The 20,206-nt window shown below is 46.1% G+C and overlaps 1 protein-coding gene across 4 annotated transcripts in view; it reads right to left on the reverse strand.

Moving 5' to 3' along the window:
• INTS3 (integrator complex subunit 3) overlaps positions 1-20,206 on the reverse strand; it is a 62,815-nt gene that overhangs the window by 10,919 nt on the left and 31,690 nt on the right. For 3 of the 4 annotated variants that reach the window (XM_081494871.1, XM_081494869.1, XM_081494868.1), the window contains exons 2-14: positions 16,691-16,774; positions 15,875-15,958; positions 10,768-10,881; positions 10,490-10,574; positions 9,099-9,165; positions 6,651-6,795; positions 5,278-5,407; positions 3,917-4,014; positions 2,584-2,775; positions 1,557-1,644; positions 1,001-1,080; positions 451-542; positions 4-110 (exon numbers count right to left, since the gene is read on the reverse strand). In XM_081494871.1, the coding sequence (XP_081350997.1) occupies positions 4-110; positions 451-542; positions 1,001-1,080; positions 1,557-1,644; positions 2,584-2,775; positions 3,917-4,014; positions 5,278-5,407; positions 6,651-6,795; positions 9,099-9,165; positions 10,490-10,574; positions 10,768-10,881; positions 15,875-15,958; positions 16,691-16,759 (1,351 nt within the window). In that variant the 5' untranslated portion in view covers positions 16,760-16,774. Of the gene's footprint in view, positions 1-3; positions 111-450; positions 543-1,000; positions 1,081-1,556; positions 1,645-2,583; positions 2,776-3,916; positions 4,015-5,277; positions 5,408-6,650; positions 6,796-8,267; positions 8,473-9,098; positions 9,166-10,489; positions 10,575-10,767; positions 10,882-15,874; positions 15,959-16,690; positions 16,775-20,206 lie in introns of those variants that run through there. The other variant, XM_081494872.1, reaches the window with a different exon arrangement.

Consider the following 20,206-nt stretch of genomic DNA (forward strand, 5'->3'; position numbering starts at 1 on the left):
TACCTTCCACAGGTGGGCTGGGCGAACTGCAGAACTCAGGAAACTTCTCCCTCAGCATTGCCCGCAGCTCCTTATCCAATTTAGGGTTGTCAAAGAGGGGAGCCAAATGCCTAATGGAGAACACGAATGAAGGTCAATATCAGAGCTCCTCACTTCTAACGATATGTGGAACTAAACAATAAGCAAGTCTAAGCCCAGTGGTACAACTGGGAAATACTCCCTGGGAAGGGTCACTGGGGCACAGCGAAGGCATCTGAATCCCCCTGCAAGAGAGAAATTCCTCTAAGAGGCAGGAGGACGTATGCCTAGCAGTCTGCGGTACAGCTAGTACTTTCTATACGTCTCAAGGGAAAGGATCGGCAGTGGTACAGCAGTATCTGGACATGCCTGACCTAGTGAAAAATGAGAAAAGAACTGGTTTCCCTGCCCCACAGACACAGACGTGCTTACGCCAGGACCCGTTTCTCCACAATGTGATTGAGGGAGGAAAAGACCCCCTGCCGCACGTGGCCCTCCAGTGGTGGATAGAAGTTGGGAATGATCTGGAAGGGAAGAGGAGCAGAAAATGAGCACAGGACAGGACCTCCCATCCAGACTGTTCTGCTGAACTAGATCTAAAAAGCAGCTTTGGTTCCAGTCAGGAAACACTGGGAGGTATGGCTGCAGAAAGGACTGGAATGTTCCTGATTGTCCTGCGCTGTTAAAATGGGAAACTCTTACTCAACCTGGGTGCTCCTCAAGGAGATGGGATTTTACCTGAAGTCATCATCCCTGAGGCTAAAAAACCCCATGGAGACATGGAAAGATCCAACTGGAGACAGGGGGAATGTGGGAGAGAAGCTTCACTAACTTAGGACAAAGGACCCATGACCATGACCCACTTCTGCTCACACAGTCAAGGGGCACTGGGAAGACCTATTCACTGACTGCCAAGGTTAGAAGGACATACATTTAGCTCTGCTGGGCGGACGAAGGGAGAAAAAAGGGCTATGGCACTTACACGGCACATGAAGTCCAGGAGTGTGGCAGTGATGGCTGGGTGGGGCTTCATGGAGTGATGCATGACCAGGATGGCTGGTTCTGGAGAGTATGGAATTAAAGGGTCCCCCCACATCAGAGAGCCTCCATAAAATAAGGTATCAATATATACGAATGGCTCCAGAGAAAGCTATGTCTTCCCCGCCCCCTTCTAGTTCTGCTGAGCAGACCCAAAAGCAGACACTCCCCACAACAGCTCACAGCCCTCATCTCCCTTCCTGTCCCAGCATTCAGCTTGGAGGAGGGAGGTAGCAGGAGATAGCACAGGCTTCTCCTCTGCCTGAGCCCTCCCCACTCAAAGCCCGAACATAAGGCTATGGGGTGAAGGGGGTGGGATGGTCGCTCAGCCTCATCAAAGCAATCTTCCTTCTAGGTCAAGGGAGCACAGATGAGGAACAGTGGAACTGCTCCAGATAAGCTGCCTCCACACCATGCTGCCCTGACATTTATGGCCACGATCACTGAAACGAGGCAGAGCTGGGGGCGGGGAGTGGTGCTGCCTGGTCTCGGTCACATACCTATGTTCATAATGCTATCCTTGTCTGGGCTAAAGAACAGCCAGTCGTAAAACAAAGCCAGCTTGGCATTAGAGGCAGCGACATTTGACTGGAAAAAAAAAAAAAGGAGAAAAAAAGAGGCTAATTTCATCAACCAGCTCCCTTCCCTGCAGAAGCCCAAGGCAGATTACAGGGCCCACGTAATTGCTCCATCCACGAAATTAAGTTTCTAGTGAGTTAGGGTAGAACCCCTCCGGGGGTGAAGACACCCAAATCTGTGTATGAGGTCTCACCAACCAAGGGGCTGGGGATCGGTCAGGGTTCTTGATCCCACAAGGAGAACATCTGGGCCTGGGCGGGGGGGTGGAGGGGGTCCCCTGATCACCCCCGAGCTAAGACACTCAGACTAGCCCCTCAGCTGCCTGTGCTGAGCTCCCCAGGCACATTCCTGAAGGGAAGATCCTTAGGCATAGCTTGCTGTTATATCTGAATCAGCACATTCCAAAGACCCAGTCAGATAGGGGAGGGGGAACCCTGTCAGGAGAGGTCAGAGGGCAGCTAGATGCCAGAGATCGGTTTCCCACCCCAGGCACAGAGAGGAAACGCTGGGAAGGAAATGGCTCTACTGTGGATTCACCCTGTTCAGAGAAGGGAAGTATCCAGAGTTGACGCCAAAAGGCCTGGAAATAAGGGTGTAAGGAACACAAGACCTGAATGTGAGTCAGGAACACGTTAGAGGATTAATCATACATGGTTTCTGGAAGCTAACAGGAAACAGGGATGCCTGAGAAACCCAGGCTTGGAGACTGGCAGTAAAGGTTCAGATGAAACTGTTCAACCCTAAACTCACACGGGAAATAAAAAGTTTGAGTAAACTTCTAGAGATATGAAGGGAGGCAGGGCAAAGGCTGAGATACTGAGGAGGAAGAGTGAAAAGGGGCCCTTTGGGGTCTGGTGGCCCAGAGTCAGGAGGAAGCATGGAGGTATGGGACATGAGGGAGAGAGGGGTCACCACCCTGCAGCCTCCACCCCTCGCCCAGCCCCTCACCGTGCACGTTGTCAGGAGCCAGCCAATGATGGCCCATCGGGGCAAGATATCTGAACTTAGCACTTCATTGGAAGGGTGGACAACTCCACAGATGTAGCGAATGAGGTCACAGCGCAAAGACTGACTGTCTGGGGTTGATAGGTACTGGCGCTGGAACCAATCCTGGTATCGCTTTTGTTGACCAAACCGCACCTTGGGGGAAGGAAACGTTAGAAAGAAGAGCTAGGAAGGGAGGGTGGGATCTCTGGACAGAGGGAAATGAGCACCATTCAACTCTAGGTTTGACCTAGACCTCAATTTCTTCCCACAACTTAGTCATTAATTCCTATTGTCTCTCAAGTCTCTCTGCCTTTTGGAAGACATCCTGATTTAACTCTTCTTCGATTTACAAAGAATGCTGTCTACTCAGCACTGACTGAAAGCTTTCCTAGGCTGAATGACCTAACAGGATCATTATCCAAAACACAGAGATTCTCCAAACCTTCTTCCAGCCAAGTCCTTCCCCTAAGTGGATTCTAAGTGGGTACAAATAGCAACCCTTCCTAAGGGGAAGATCTAGATTTCCTCTTCTATTCCCAATTCAACCAAAATAGAGACGAGAAAGGTTAAAACAAAAACAAAACTAAATTAACATAGTCCAACAGAACATTCGGCAATGATGGTGCCTATTGAGCTCCTAAAATGTAGCTGCTCAAACTGAGGTATTGGACTTTAAATTTTATTTAATTGTAACTAATTTAAATTGCAACATGTGGCTAGTGGCTACCACCTGGGACAGCCCAGATCTAGACAGTTCTCCTGGATGACTTGGGAAACTGAAAGTTGGCTAGAGCAGTGGTTCCCTAACACCAGACTAGCTGCAGAGAAGTTGCTGCCTGGAAAGTCTGTTAAAAATACAGATGCCACAATCAGATTCTCTGGGAGAGTAAGGTCCAGGAAGGTGTATTTTTAACACGCTCTTCAAGCAATGCTGTCATAATTCAGCCATGTTTGGAAACCAAAAGGCCGTAGCACTGTTCCTGAGAGGTCATAGCTCACCCAGAGGAACCACTGAGTTTCCCAGAATGAACACTCTCACTCTGCTCTTCTATAGCACATTTCACAATGGTAAATGACATTATTTGTATACAAGTATTGGTTTAATGACTGCTTTAGATAGACTGAAAGCTTTGTGAACTGGAACTATTAAGTCTTTCTCAACACTGTATCCCCAATTCTTAGCTCTATGCCCAATCGCACACTTGACCGGCCCCCCACCAGACATCTGCAGGCTGAAGGCAGAAGTCCAGCTAGCACCTGCAGCTTCCCTTCCTGCTGAAGTGAGTTAGCTTACCCGGGACGTCATGAAGAGGAGCTTCGTCTCCATGTCTGGGGTTAGACGACATGCTAGGAATTTTCGAGATGTTCTTGACTGAAGAAGCTGTAGGATACCTGAACCAAGTATGGAAGGAAAGAGAAAAGAGAAGATTGATGACCAGAAGGAACAGAAGGCAGGTGGGTCACCTGGGCCAGGTACTGATGGCCGGTGGTCTTGCTCTTAGGGAAATTCTAAGACACGACCAAGAGGGGGTTCTAACCAGCATCTGAATGATCTGCTCTATCCAACCACCATCCCCAGGACCCAGATGTATTCATTTTTTTCTTCTACTGGCTGTCCAGAGTCCCTTACTCACATTATTCCAGCTGGCAACATGTGGGAAAGTTAGGGAAAATTTTGGGAAACCCTAGCCTCTCTTTCTGCTCCTGATGGTCCCACCACTGGGTCCTGGGATCAGTGTAGTGTTGTGGCATAAGCACGAGCTGTGGAGTCAGACAGACCTGGATCCAAATTCTGTCTCTGACACTTACTAGCTGTGTCGCTTTGGGCAAATTACTTAATCTCCTTGAACCTCATTTTCTTTATCTGTAAATATGGAAAGTAAAATATCCACCTTACAGGGGTGTTCTGAGTACTAAATGAGTTAACATACACGAGCCTAGCACACAGCAGGCACTTAAAACAACTCAGTACATGTTTTCATAAAAGAACAGTACAACATAAAGGAGAACCAGAGCTTGCTTCTCCTCTTTCCTGACTTCCCAGTCCTAGACTGTTACACTCGTGTTACGTGTGCACATGTACACATATCACACACATACGCATGTTGGAGACAGGTTGGGAACAAAGCTGTACAGTCACTGTTTAGACCATAAGGACCCTGGGAAGGCAAAAGGGAGATGAAAAGGGCCTCATTGGGGGAGGCACACAGACACGCTCCCTCCCCCACAGAGGATTTTGGCTAAGGTGGATCCTTGGAATTCAGAAGCATGCCGGCTCCTGGGGAGGAGCCTTTGCTTACAGGACAAATTCCAGTGCCTCTGCTGAGTCAGTCTCACAAGCTGACCTCTGACACTCCTGACACTCAGTGAAGCTGGAAACTGGTCATCGGCTCACCTCTTGAGCCCAAGAGTTGCTGGGACAGGAGGAGGAGGATCACAGTTCTCTATCTCACTTTTTCTTAAATGACAGACAGCTAGCGCCTGCTACATAGGGACTGTCTGGGAACATGAATGGTTCTGTGTACTACCGCCGTCCCCGGCAGAGCTTGCCCAGTCCCAAGCTTCTTAAACCTGACTGCCAAAGCCTCTCCTATCCACCCACTTCTGCCCTCTCAATTGACCTCTTAAGGACAGGATGTCTCAACCCTTACGTACCTGTGAACTGAGGACTCAAGGCCTGAGGGTTATGGATAATATCTTTCCAAAGCAGTTCAAATTCTGATATCCTGGCAACATTCTGAAGCAGTCTGACGAGGTCTCGGCCAATCATCAAACATTCCATGAACTAGATGGGGTGGGTGGTGGGAGATGGGAAAGAGAATAAAAACAAGAACTGTCTACTTGCTGCAAGGAGGAAGGAACAATATGTTCTAGGGAGGGAAGGAAAGAGGGTTGAATGGATTACACAATTTTTTCTGGAACCAAGGGATTGGCTCCAAGCTGTTCAAGGGGAAGAGAGCTGAAGTTAAGGACCGAAATCAAGGAGGAGAGGTTACTGAAAACTGCTGAAGCCCTGCTGCTGTCATGTTGATCTGTGGCCCTCTCCTCCCAGAATGGTTTCAGTCCAGGTCAAGGGACACAAACATTCCAAAAGGCTAGGGCTGGTAAGTTGAGCCCCAGACACCTTACCCCAGAACTTGCTTGGTCCAACAGAACTTTCTATGGTGATGACATGACCTCTAGTTGTGCTATCCAAAAGGATACCCATTAGCCACATGTGGCAAAGGAGCACTTGAAATGTGTCTAATTCAACTAAGGAACTGAATTTAAAATTTTTATCTAATTACAATGTGTGTGTGTGTGGTTTTTCTTGGCCACACTGTACAGCATGTGAAATCCAAGTTCCCCAACCAGGGATTGAATCCATGACCCCTGCACTGGGAGCACAGTTCAAAACACTGGACTGCCAGGAAAGTCCCTAATATCAATTAATTTTAATTTATATTATGACACATGACTACTGCATTAGACAGCTTTAACTCTAGGATCTGTCTCTCCTGGGAGATCTGACAGTGGACAATTCACTATACCACTTGACCATGGCAGTTACCCAGGCAGGCAGGGGGATGGGTGGGAACACAAGACAGCTTCTGTCTGTGAAGTGCTGTGTGACAGCGTCCATGAAGCTGACCAGGAAAATCCCCAGGATGCCAGAGTACCCAGTAGCATTCTAGTAACTGGGGCTTTGTTGTTGTTTAGTCCCTGAGTTGTGTCCAACGCTTTGCGACCCCACGACTGCAGCAAGCCAGGCCTTCCTGTCCCTCACCATCTCCCACAGTTCACCCAAGTTCGTGTCCATTGAATCAGTGATGCCATCCAACCATCTCATCTTCTGCCATCATAGGAACTATGGCTACTCCACACTAATTTCTCCACCCTGCTATCCTCATCTGTCTTACAGTGATGAAAAAACAACAGACCTTGAACCACCTCCATATCTCCAACACATCTCTGGCCCCAGGTCACCACAGAACTGACAGAGGTGTCTCTTTCTGGGTCTCACTTTCCTAAGGGTTTTTTGTCCTCACCCGCTCCCGAAGCAGTGAGATGCAGAAGTCCACCTCCTTCTGTCGCAGGGCCTGGAGCTGGGCGGTCCCGTGGTGGTCGACGATGAGGCGGAGGTATGTGTAAACAGCCATGGCAATGAGGATGCTGCTCTTCAGTACCCATTCCCTGCAGGGAGGGAAGACATGGAAGACATGGGCACCTGTGCTCCATCTAGACCCACCCAATTTACCCCCACACTTGGCTCCAGTGCCTCGGAAATGTCTGATGATTAGCACTGGGAGTAAGTTTCTGGTTCCTTAATTGCTCACTCGTGCTGTCATTATCTATCTTGGACTATTAACTGGCTAAGGTGGGGACAACTTCCTCTCATTCTACCAGGTGCCCAATAAAGATAAGTGCTAAATGAAAGCAATTTCTCTCTGCCACAGAAGTACTTAACTTCTAATAAGATAAGTTTGTTTGTTGACTCAGTCATTCAAACATTACTGGAGTGCCTACCGTGTGCTAAGCCCTGAAAGAGGTACAGGGACGGAGATAAGCCACAGCTTCTCCCTGACCCCGGCTAGGAACAAAAAGGTGTGCACGTGTCCCTCAGTCTGCGGTTCTTAAAGTGCAGCCCAAGGAACCTCTGGGGATTATCAAGACCCTTTCAGGACCGTGGAGATTTCATAACACACTGTCATTACCAGCCCACCACGTCACAAATGCTCCCCTGATTTGTTCTCTGGCCACTGATCCCACTCCCAGTCAATGAGGCACCTGCCTTAAATCATAATCTGAAAAGAAGAACATGATTTTGGATGGCAAAGCCTATTTTCCCAGGAGTTTTAGACATTCCCTGGAGAAAAGGGGGTAATGGAAGAATTGTGTTCCCTGCTGCTTGAAGAGGAGTACTAAAAAACTGTGGGGAGATTCAAAGACTCCAACGCTGGCTCAAATCACCAAAAATGGGGAGCTGTCTCCCCTAAGCAAGCAGTTTGTAAGGGTTTTAGCACCCCTGCTGGAAGACAGGGAACCAGAGGAAGAAGATGGGAAGTTTAATTAATCCAACCAGGCAACATCCTGATTCCGGAAAAGTGCCTCAAGCCACCTAATTAAGAGACTCTGGCCTTCTCCTTTCACAGAGTAAAAGCAGCAGCCAAGGCCACTGGGGTGAGTCCCCCTCCCCAACCTGTTACCTTTTAATTCCACACCCCTAAAAAGACCTGGGAAGGAGTGGGAAAGAAGGTGTGAAAGAGGACAGTTTTAAACTTCTAAGGATTCATTTGCATTAAAAGATGTTGAGTTTTTTGGAGGGCAAGAGAAAAGGCAGGGCAGTTATCTGACACCTGTACAGTAAGACTGTGCTTTGACTGCCCAAATGAGAAAAATTCTGCTTTAAAGTATGGGACAGGAGGTATCTGGCACCAGGAACAAAATTAGAAAAACCACTTCTTAGGAAGATTGCTAGTGGAGGTGATGAATGTATCTGAGACGTGGGATGGGGTAATGAAAAGAAAGATCAAAGTGAAACCCTCTGACCCAGCATGTTAGGAACGCCCAGTGACTTAAGACAAACAGAGATCTGATAAGAAACTGCTAGGAGCTCATGTGCTGTGTGCTGGTACCAATGATGGAAGATGTGCTGCCAGCCGCACCTGCAGCTGCACATCCAGGCCCAGGGCACTAGGTGGCACTGCCTGGCAGAGCTGGCACAGCTCTCAAGTTCCGCAGTACACAGAACACAGCCATCTCTTTCACAAGTGTGAGGAAGGGCTGAGGTCCATTCTTCTAAATCACTGGAAATACAGAGACTGTCAGCCGTCTCAGTCATGTGACTACCGCGGTGTCCTCTCCCAGAAATAGACTCTGAAATCACACAACAGGAAGACTGAGGCCACAGGACCAAGAGGTAGGCCTCATGCCCAAACAAGTTCAAATATGGACCAGCCCTCAAATTTTCTGGTCCTTTACTTTGATGGAGAAGAGAAAGAATCAGCTGGTCTCATGCCCTCTGTACCACTGGCCTCAGTGACCTCCTCATTCTCACCACCCCCTGTGCCACTTCAACAAAAGGAGGGCATGGGGAGGATGGACAGTCTTGGAAGGGAGAACAGGGGTACCTGCCAGGTCTGTGTGGTTGGCTGGCCCCACTCTGCTGAGTTCATTCTCCCCTACCTCCCGCCAAAGATAAACATTCCATGGAGGTCTGGATCAAAAATAAACCCTTATCAGATGAAATGAGTTTTTCCTGGGCTCCGAGATATTTTAGTAAAAACCTTCTTTCCCACTCTTTTATCCCTGGGCCACAGCATGGCATTAATTCCTTCTCTTGCCACCAGAACATGGCCGCTCCCTCCGCACCTCATCCCCTCTAAACTAAGGTGTTCTTGGGCCACTAACAGTTCCTCACACAACTCTTGCATCCCACACCCACACCCATTGTGGCCATATCCAGCTCTTGCCCCACCCTTCACGACAGACTCTACCTCTGCTCCATCAGGATATCCAGAACACTCTCTGCCAACCAGATGTTTTTTGCCGTAACATCCCCACCTATCAAAGGGGGAGAAAACAGAGAGTCAGAATGGCTCTGATTAGTGACTCAGCTAAGCCAGTACACGTCTTCTCCTTCTTACTGCTCCATGCCTAACTGTTATCCCATCACTGATGTTCTGAGGGCTGAAAAAACTGTCTTTGTTTTGTCAGGCTTTAAAATTTCCCTCTTTGCCTCCAGAGAGACGGGAAGGGAAAGTTTGAGGATTTTCCAGAAACCAGAGCTACTACTTTTCCAAAGACAGGGGGTTGGAGTGGGATTACTTTAACCCCTAAAAGGGAATGTCTGGGAAGGAGATATGAAAAGCCCACAGCTGGAAAGAATAGATGACATTTCAAACAGGGCCTGACAAGTGCAGGAGGCAAGCAACAGCTGCAGTCCAACCACTGGATGTCCCAAATCCTGTGTTCAGCTCAAGACAGGCCAAGGGTTTTTGGTCTCCAGGTATCACAGTCTCGAGTGCTGGCTATGAAACTTCCTGGGGCAGAATTAAACAAGCAGTAATGCCAGATCAAAATCATAGGATCTGAAGTGGGGACTAGGAGTGCCAAACAGGGAAGAAAGTGCCAGGAGAATGGATAAAAATAGCCAGCACAACAATGCTATGCCTTGCCCCAGGTCCTAATGTAAAAATTCAATTTACAGAGTCACACATCACGTAGATTAAGGTTTATACACATCACAATGGGAGCATCACTATTATATAAAATCCTGAAGAGGAAGCAAAGAACCAAGTGGCAATGGTGAGGTAGAGAGACAGGGTCATTTCTGAAAAAACACACGTAATCTTGGGAACAGAAGTCACAGGGGCAGGACTCTTGGATAATCAGTGGCTCAGACAGATGTCTCTGATGCCAAGAAGATAACAAAACCTAAATGTCAGGGTCTGTTCTGTGACACAGTTTGTCCCTCAAACTGGCCCTAAGTGTTTAGGACATTGAGGTGGAGCCAGAGAAGATGTCGGGGGCTCTGAAAGTACAGTGAGATGAGAACCAATTATTTTGCCCTTATTTCTCCCCCATTCCTTCCAGATTCGTCCTGATCCAATAGGCCATGAAACCCCAGAGTGAGAATTGATTACAAGAGGCCAACAACAGGCTAAATATTCTATATCAGAAAATGAAGCAAGACTTACTGCTTCAAAAGGCCCCCTGTAATTTTTCAATTTCTTTGTGCAACATATGTGGCCAGATGCCTGGGTCAAAAGGAAAGACTCTAAGCAATCCAGGAATCAAGTCCCTTAGGCACTCAATCATTCTCCCTGTGTGGACTTGGGCATACTGCATACTCCTTTCTTCTTTATGCTCTTGCCATCCAACTCACCGGCAATCTGCTTCATGAACGTCATGCAAACACCATCGGCTCCCAGAACCCCACTCTTCACTAGTTCCCGTACCAACCATACCAACTAAAGGAGACAGAAAAAGACGTATGAAGAAAAGGGCCTCTAAATTTGAGAAAGGGTCTAATCCAATCATTTTATAAGTTAGGTGTACAAAGACAGGGGTGTGTTACCCCTGATTCCTCCTTCCCTTCCCCTTAGGAGAGGATCCATTCTGTTATGTCTCTGAGCTGGATCTCTCTTTTCTTTCTGACCTTACCTGAGTACGGCAGGTATCCTGCAACTTCAAGTACTTCTCCATGAGTATCTGGTTGATTTTATTCAGAACAATATTCATGCCGTCACGACTCACCAGAGCCAAGTCCCGGTAACACTGTAAGAAGTGAGGTTTGTGAGCAGCCAGCAAGCTAAGGATAGGCTCCTGACCCCACTCATAGTGGGCCCCCTGCCCCCTAGCCTCTCCAACGTAAATACTACCAATGGGATACAAGTGGCAGTGAAAAATTTTCTGCTCTAGAAGGCATGCTTACCATTCAACGACCAACACACAGCCTTTCCACTCAGGAAAGACTTTCCACAAGCCTTCCATAGGCTCCACCATCCCAAATCTATTCCTTGCTCTGTCACTCAGGGTGGGGAAAAGGGACTGAGTTACTCTAGTAAGACAGAAAAGCCTTCTAAGAAAGGCTCCCTATCCCCTTACCTCCCTCCTTAGGAAGCATCACACTGTTTGAAGCCACCAGCTGAGCAAAACCAGGTGGAGGCCATCTGCTTTTCATCTGCCACTAAAAGGTCACTGCAGAATGGATTTGGTTGAACAGGCCGGAAAGGATCTCAAAGAGATTTTTAGACTAGTATTGTCACAGCCAGATGAAACAAAGGGCTAAGAGTATTAAGGAAAAAGGATCCATGGACCAGGATCCTGGAAAGAAAGGGCAGACCCAAACCAAACTTCCCTAACAAAACATCTTTCTTCTTTTCTCCAGGCTGCCCTTTGCTTCTGACAAGTATTGACGAAGGAGGGGTCCTTTAGCACATCAAACTCTGGGGGAGGTAAGGGAATGCATGCCAATTTCCTCTGAGAGCTCCTGTTTCTCTCACCCTGTCTCTCTACCGAGACCAGACTCCTGGAGGATTACCTTAGGAGACCTCATTAGCAACCTCCTCAGCCTGCTGGGTTCTATGCTGTCAGGGTCTCAGCACAAAGGGAAAAATTATAGATAGGCAGTATCTCACAACCTCAGATGGCCAGTGGCAAGGACAGCATCAATAATAATAGCAATTATAACAGGGAACATGCATTGGCATTGTGCAAAAACTTTATATTCTATTTATTGCATCTGAATCACATAGTCATCCTATTTATTATCATCTCTAATTTTATAAATGAGGAAACAGGCACAGAGAGGTTAAAGTAATTTGCCCCGGGTTACATTAGAGATAAGAGGAAGATTCAAATCCCAGCAGTCCAACTCTGGACTCCAAGCTCTTAATCATTCCGACATATCATCAGAAATAACTAAAAGGAGAAGAGGCTGCTGGGGATGCAGGTTAAGAGTTTACAGTGGCTTTGAGACTACTATATTCCTAAACTCGTTCATCCTAAGCGTGCAAAAGAGAAGTACTCCGGGACTTCCCTGGCGGTCCATCCAGTGGTTAAGACTCGGAGCTTCCAATGCAGGGGGTGCAGGTTCGATCCTTGGTCTGGGAACTAAAATCCTACATGCTGTGTGGCATGGCCAAAAAATTTAAAAATATATAAAATTTTGTTTTAAAAAGGAGAAAGAGAGAAGTAATCCTCAAGACCAGCTGCTCTCTTGCTGTGTCTAGGGACTCCTAAGAGATTAGCTATCCTACTTCCACTTCTTCTATTATCCTTAAGTCAAAACAAGCATTCCAATGAAAATACAAACACTTAAGAGAGTCCCCCATGTGCCATAAACTTTTCATGCTCAAAGGAGAATTTGATTATCCTCTGACTCCATCTGCCGGAGGGAGGGCTGGGAGATCAAAAGTACAAGCAAGGGAACAAGAGGTAAGAGAAGCCAGTGAACTACTGCCAACTTGCTCGTCAGTATATGTGGTTCAGCCCTGGAGCCTTCCCTAGAGGAGTGAGTCACAGAATGGGCAGAGGATAAGGGATGCAGAGGCAGAAGGGAGACCTATGTCAGGCCAAAGACAGAGACACGACTAGTAAGAGAGGAGCTGTTTCCTTCTGTTCAAAGGAAAGCAGAAATCCCAGAAATGCAGAAGAGACCCTGACAGGGAAGGACAGCCCCTCAGGAGACACAGGGTCAGACGAAGCAAGCAGGTTCTGGCTGCCTAATTCCATGCTCCATCTGGGACCTTATTAAACCACAACTGCCAGTAATGCATGCAGCTGGGCACCAGGAGGATCACATCATATCATATTCTTGATGCTGCCAGTTGTCTCTCCAAACTCTGTGCCAGTGTGCTGACTGGCTTGGAAGATAAGTAGATCAGTGGAAAAACTCAGTGGGAAACAGAGGGTCCCAAAAGAGAGGAAAGGTGACAGGATGGTGCTGAGGTAGGATACCTGTCCTGTGCTGGGAACAGTGATGTCCCAGCCTAGGCCCTCACAGCCCCCAACTTTCTTTCTAGAGCTATCTGCCAAGAGAAGCACCTGGACCAAGAACTGCCAGGGCCTGGTGCTGTATCTTTGGTGAAGAAGGACCTTGGCATCAATGTTAAATCCTTTCCTATCACCTATATCCCCTGACTACTAGAACTGGAGCAGAAGTTAAGGCCTTCAACTTAGCCTCCCACCACACTGCAGTCCCCCAGCCAGGCCTGCTCCCAGCGATTCAGTTTGGACATCAAATAGGAAATAAACTCAGAGAATATAAACACAAGGCTGCCGACAGAGCAGATACAAGTTAGGAAGGTAGAACTGGAACAAAATCCACCCCAGGTACATTCCACTCTCCACCAACACCTGATAGCTCTTTCCTTAACTAAGTTTCTGTTCCAGAGACAGAATTAACTCCAAGTGAAACACTTCCCTTGGTTTAAACTGAAGCCTAAAACAATGCAGTGGGATCACTTATCAGTTACACCCACCTAAAACTTCTGCAGGACAGAGTATTCTAAGACAATCACCCTTTTAAGGAAGAAGGATAAAGCACTAGGAGATGGGGCACAGATTCTTCCACCATTCTCTGACCTGGCTCAAGGCCTCTGAATGAGTCATACCTGATAGTTCCTCAACTGCCTAAAACTGTATCCTCCTAATTCACAGTCTCCACCCACTTTGTCTGAAGAGGCCTGTCTGAAGAGGCTCCTAGGTAGGGGATGTCTTTGGAAACCTTCAGCATGTGAAAATAACCCTGATGCAACCAACTCTGTCAACCAACTACGAGACCCAAGGTGAGGGCCTGGGCCACTCTCATGGGGCAAAAAGAAGACAAGGTGCTCTAGTGCCTTGTCATGTCTGGATGGCCAAATTCATGACATAATAAGCCTTTATAATGCATAGTCCTATGACTTCTCAGACAAAGAGGTAGAAATACAATGGGGCCCTGCCCTCTTCACCGAGATTTACTGATTTACCCTAGCTGATTCAGATCTCACCTGAAACACAAATAAAACCAGTGGGCAAGACGAATCTGCACTCAGATGACTAAATAAGGTTTTACTTGTTATGTATAAAAACTCACATGAGAGAAAACTAAACCTTAACCCCAACCCTTCACCCCCATCTTTGTCAACACTTTCTTTAAAACAGTGAGGCTGGGCTGGACCACATTACTGATTAACACCACCAAACTGGAGACGTTCATTTGTCTTTAAGGTTCTCAATGATAAATTTGCTATGAAAATGAAACGCCAACTTAACTCAACAATGTCCCAGCCCAGAAATGCCCTGGGAAGCCAGGGACTTGTCAATACTTGCTGCCCTACCACCTACCCTCACCCCAGGTTTGCCATGACCACAAGCAGCTAAGCCAGGGGACCATGGGCATCCTGTCCTTGTCCCTGAGAATGCTCTTCCCTTGGTTCTCCTTGAACAAACAACCTCCAGGTTTCTTACAGGTGCACTGAGAGCAGTTTGGGGGAAGGGAACAAAGCCACCAGTTTCACATGGGCTTTCTGAGAAGATTAAGTGTCTGGATAGAGGCGAACACAATGCTGGACACAGCATGATTGTTTCCTTTCACATTCCCTTTGTTCAAGGAAGAGGCAAGGAGAAAACTGAATTCCCCCACACCAAGCTCTTCTCTGTTAGTGTCGTGCAGTTAATGCCAGATACAACATGTGTCTCTAAACTATCATGCAAGACTCAAGGACAGAGAAAGCGGAAATCCAGAGAGGCAAAAGACAGGATTTTGCTACTTTATTATAGAAAGAATGGAGTCCAAAGAGAACATCCTGCTCAGTCCCTCACCTCAAGGAAGGATCTTTCTTAAACCATTCTATTAATATCAATACATAAAAGAGACTCTTCCATTTGTGAAGAACCCCAGACTAGTTTTCACATAGTATTCCTCAGGAAGTCTGACTCCAATGTATTCCAGTCTTCTCTTAATCACTACATTATTATGGCATCACCTAACATTAAGCTTTCTAGGACTCCCCTCGTGGTCCAGTGGTTAAGAATCTGCCTGCCAATGCAGGGGATATGGGTTCAATCCCTGGTCCAGGAAGACTGCACATGCCTCGGGGCAACTAAGCCTGTATGCCACAACTAGAGGGTAGCCCCCATTGTCTGCAATTAGAGAAAGCCTGTGGGCAGCAACAAAGACCCAGCACAGTCAAATAAATAAATAAATTTTTAAAAGCATAATTAATTAATTAAGTTGGGGAGAGGGAGTGGGGGAGTGGGCCATGTTGCATGGCTTGCAGGAACCCAGGCCACAGCAGTAAAAGCCCAGAATCCTAACCACTAGGCCTCTAGGAAACTCCCAAGCTGTCTAATTTAAATCCTACCTGCTGCAATGTTAAACCTGCTTTCTGTTCACCTGCAATGATAAAACCTGCAAACCACAGGTCACACTCTTCTGGATAAGAACTCTCAACAGACTTGCTTACAGTTGTGCTCTTCTCTGGATTAACTCCCAACTCTTTTAGCCCTGACCCAAAAATCTACAATTTAAAACTCTTTAAATCCCTTTTCACTCTCACAACTGCATTTTCTTACCTTTTAGCTTCAGGATCTGAAGAGAAAGGACTTGAGTAAGAGAGTGACCCATTTACTGAGTGAAAAGGGAGTTGTAACTATATTTGGAGAACAAGATGATCCAGCCCTGCATAAAGGGTCTGATACTAAACCAGTTAAACCAAAAGTTCCACCATTCTCTCATATCATATCCGAGAAGGGGATGTGGGGCCAGAGTAGGGAGTCTTACCTTCTGGGCTTGGGCTGGTTCGGTAAGGACAAGGGTGAAGAGGCCCAGGCAGATTTCCTCATGTTGCGGGGGGCCTTTGCATACCTGGGATAAGAGGAAAGAAAAAACTAGTTGTCACTCAAGAGAAAAGTTCTTGAGCACAGTTGCTCCTAGAAAACTTGGGGTAACTTTGAGTAACCTGCAAAGGAGAATCATCAGCTAAAAGTGTTGGGCATCTGTTTTAGGAGAGAGGTGGAGAGAAAGGATGGACCCATACTGCTTTCTCCAAGGCTTCATGAAGGCTAGAGGCAGAAAATAAAGTGTTTGAAACGGGGGGAAAATCCTACTCCACACCTTAACAGCCTTCGGTAGAGAGGGAGCCGCAAGAAACATAGTCAAGACTTGGGCAAATCACTGAACCCCTGGTATCTGTAAGGTGAAGACATAATAAGAACAATTACTAACAATAAATGTTTACTGAACATTCACTGTGTGCCAGAAACTACTCCAAGTCCTTTCCACTTATTACTTTAAATCCTTCAACCTATGATTAAGAAATGTAAAAGATCAAATATGTGAGGATGATTTATAAAGAAAATTAGCCACCAGAGAACTGTAAGTTATTTTTTAAAGTTGTTATTTAATGATGCCTAAGGCTCTAAGAGATGGGACTCCCAGATTAGGAAAGACAGAGAGGAGTTGGGAAGCCTGATTCACGAAACCAAGACATTAGCTTCAACCCCTAGCTCCTAAACACTGAAGTCTTTCCATCTTTCTGATCATGTCTGAAAGCTTTCAAAGAAGTAGAAATGGGTACAGAGAGAGTATTATACTCACATAGGCATTGAGGGCATCATTGGCCTCTCTCTCTGAGACACCAGTAGTCATCGACGTCACAATGCTCATACATCTTTCCAATCTCTGTGAAGGGGTGAGAAAAAAATTTAGAAGGCTTTATACCATCACCTATGACATATCTCTGGTCCCAAAAAAGCTTTTTAAAAATTTATATCATGTCACATCTCCGAAGTAGAGAAAACTACTAGGCCATTCAGGTATGACCTAAATCAAATCCTTTATGATTATACAGTGGAGGTGATGAATAGATTTATTCATTGGGATTAGATCTGATAAACAGTGCCTAAAGAACTATGGACAGAGAGGTTCGTAACACTGTACAGGAGGCAGTGATCAAAATCATACCAAAGAAAAAGAAATGCAAGAAGGCAAAAGTGGTGTCTGAAGAGGCTTTACAAACAGCTGAGAAAAGAGAAGCAAAAGGCAAGGGAAAAGGGGAAAGTATGCAGAGTTCCAGAGAACAGCAAGGAGAGACAAGAAGATCTTCTTCAATGAACAATGCAAAGAAACAGAACAGAACAATAGAATGGGAAAGACTAGAGATCTGTTCAAGAAAACTGGAGATATCAAGGGAATATTTCATGCAATGATGGGCATGATAAAGGCCATAAACAGTAAGGCCCTAACAGAAGCAGAAAAGATTAAGAAAAAGTGACAAGAACACAAAGAAAAACTATACAAAAAATGCCTTAATGACCAGGATAACCACAATGGTGTGATCATTCATATAGAGCCAGAATTCCTGGAGTGTGAAGTCAAGTGGGGTTTAGGAAGCATTACTACAAACAATGCTATGGAGGTGATGGAATTCCAGTTGAGCTATTTCAAATCCTAAAAGATGACACTGTTAAAGTGTTGCACTCAATATGCCAGCAAATTTGGAAAACTCAGCAGTGGCCACAGGACTGGAAAAGGTCAATTTTCATTCTAATCCCCAGGAAGGGCAATGTCAAAGAAGGTTCAGACTACTGCACAATTGCACTCATTTCACAGGATAGCAAGGTAATGTTCAAAATTCTCCAAGCTAGGCTTCAATAGTATGTGAACCAAGAACTTTCAGATATACAAGCTGGATTTAGAAAAGGCGAAGGAACCAGAGATCAAATTGCCAACATCCACTGGATCACAGAAGCAGCAAAGGAATTCCAGAAAAACATCTACTTCTGCTTCACTGACTATGTTAAAGCCTTTGACTGTGTGGATCACAACAAACTGGAAAATTCTTCAAGAGATGGGAATATCAGACCACCTTATCTGTCTCCTGAGAAACTTGTATGAGGTCAAGAAGCAACAGTTAGAACTGGACAGGGAAGAACTGATAGGTTCAAAATTGAGAAAGGAGTACCATAAGGGTGCATACTGTCACTCTGCTTATTTAACTTCTGTGCAGAGTGAAATGCTGGGCTGGATGCATCACAAACTGGAATCAAGACTGCCAGGAGAAGTATTAACCACCTCTGATATGCAGATAATACCATTCTAATGGCAGAAAGTGAAGAGGAACTAAAGACCCTCTTAATGAGGGTGAAAGAGGAGTATGAAAAGCTTGCTTGAAACTCAACATGATGAAAACTAAGATCATGGTTTCTGGTCCCATTACTTTATGGCGAACAGAAGGGGAAAAAGTGGAAGCAGTGACAGATTTTCTTTCCTTGGGCTCCAAAATTGCTGTGGACAGTGACTGCAGCCATGAAATTAAAAAGACACTTGCTCTTTGGAAGGAAAGCTGTAACAAACCTAGACAGTGTATTAAAAAGCAGAGACATCACTTTACCGACAAAGGTCTGTATAGTCAAAGCTATGGTTTTTCCAGTAGTCACGTACAGATGTTAGAGTTAGACCATAAAGAAGGCCGAGTGCTGCAGAATTGCTTTTGAATTGTGGTGTTGGAGAAGATTCTTGAGAGTCCCTTGGACAGCAATGAGATAAAACCAGTCAATCCTAAAGGAAATCAACCCTGAATATTTATTGGAAAGGCTGTTGCTGAAGCATCAGAGGAGGCAGGCAGACGAACCAGAAATCAAATTGCCAACATCTGCTGGATCATCAAAAAAGCAAGAAAGTTCCAGAAAAACATCTATTTCTGCTTTACTGACTATGCCAAAGCCTTTGACTGTGTGGATCACAATAAACTGTGGAAAATTCTGAAAGAGATGGGAATACCAGACCACCTGACCTGTCTCTTGAGAAACCTGTGTGCAGGTCAGGAAGCAACAGTTAGAACTGGACCTGGAACAACAGACTGGATACAAATAGGAAAAGGAGTACGTCAAGGCTGTATATTGTCACCCTGCTTATTTAACTTATATGCAGAGTACATCATGAGAAACGCTGGGCTGGAGGAAGCACAGGCTGGAATCAAGATTGCCGGGAGAAATATCAATAACCTCAGATATGCAGATGACACCACCCTTATGGCAGGAAGCAAAGAAGAACAAAAGAGCCTCTTAATGAAAGTGAAAGAGGAGAGTGAAAAAGTTGGCTTAAAGCTCAACATTCAGAAAACTAAGATCATGGCATCCGGTCCCATCACCTCATGGCAAACAGATGGGGAAACAGTGGAAACAGTGGCTGACTTTATTTTTCTGGGCTCCAAAATCACTGCAGATTGTGATTGCAGCCATGAAATTAAAAGACGCTTACTCCTTGGAAGGAAAGTTATGACCAACCTAGACAGCATATTAAAAAGCAGAGACATCACTTTGTCAACAAAGGTCCATCTAGTCAAGGGTATGGTTTTTTCAGTGGTCATGTATGGATGTGAGAGTTGGACTATAAAGAAAGCTGAGTGCCAAAGAATTGATGCTTTTGAACTGTGGTGTTGGAGAAGACTCTTGAGAGTCCCTTGGACTGCAAGGAGATCCAACCAGTCCATCCTAAAGGAGATCAGTCCTGGGTGTTCAATGGAAGGACTGATGTTGAAGCTGAAACTCCAATACTTTGGCCACCTGATCCAAAGAGCTGACTCACTGGAAAAGACCTTGATGCTGGGAAAGATTGAGGGCAGGAGGAGAAGGGGACGACAGAAGATGAGGTGGTTGGATGGCATCACCGACTCAATGGACATGGGTTTGGGAGTTGGTGATGGACAGGGAGGCCTGGCGTGCTGCGGTTCATAGGGTCGCAAAGAGTCAGACACAACTGAGTGACTGAACTGAACTGATGCTGATGCTCCAATACTTTGGCCATCTGATGTGAAGAGCCAACTCACTGGAAAAGACCCTGATGCGGAGAAAGATTGAGGGCAAAGGGAGAAGGGGTGACAGAGGATGAGATGGTTGGATGGCATCACTGACTCAATGGATACGAGTTTGTGCAAACTCCAAGAGATACTGAAGGTAGCCTGGCGTACTGCAGTCCATGGGATCACAAAGAGTCAGGCACAACTGATCGACTAAACAACAACACATCCCCAGACCTAACTACCAGTTTACAAGTCAAGTCACCATGGGGGTATAATCAGCAAAATCCAGAAAGTGTAAACCATGACAGGTT

The sequence above is a fragment of the Giraffa tippelskirchi genome, chromosome 5 (assembly GCF_054371585.1).
Source record: "Giraffa tippelskirchi isolate mGirTip1 chromosome 5, T2T-mGirTip1v1.2.pri, whole genome shotgun sequence".
In the NCBI taxonomy this organism is placed as follows: Eukaryota; Metazoa; Chordata; class Mammalia; order Artiodactyla; family Giraffidae; genus Giraffa; species Giraffa tippelskirchi.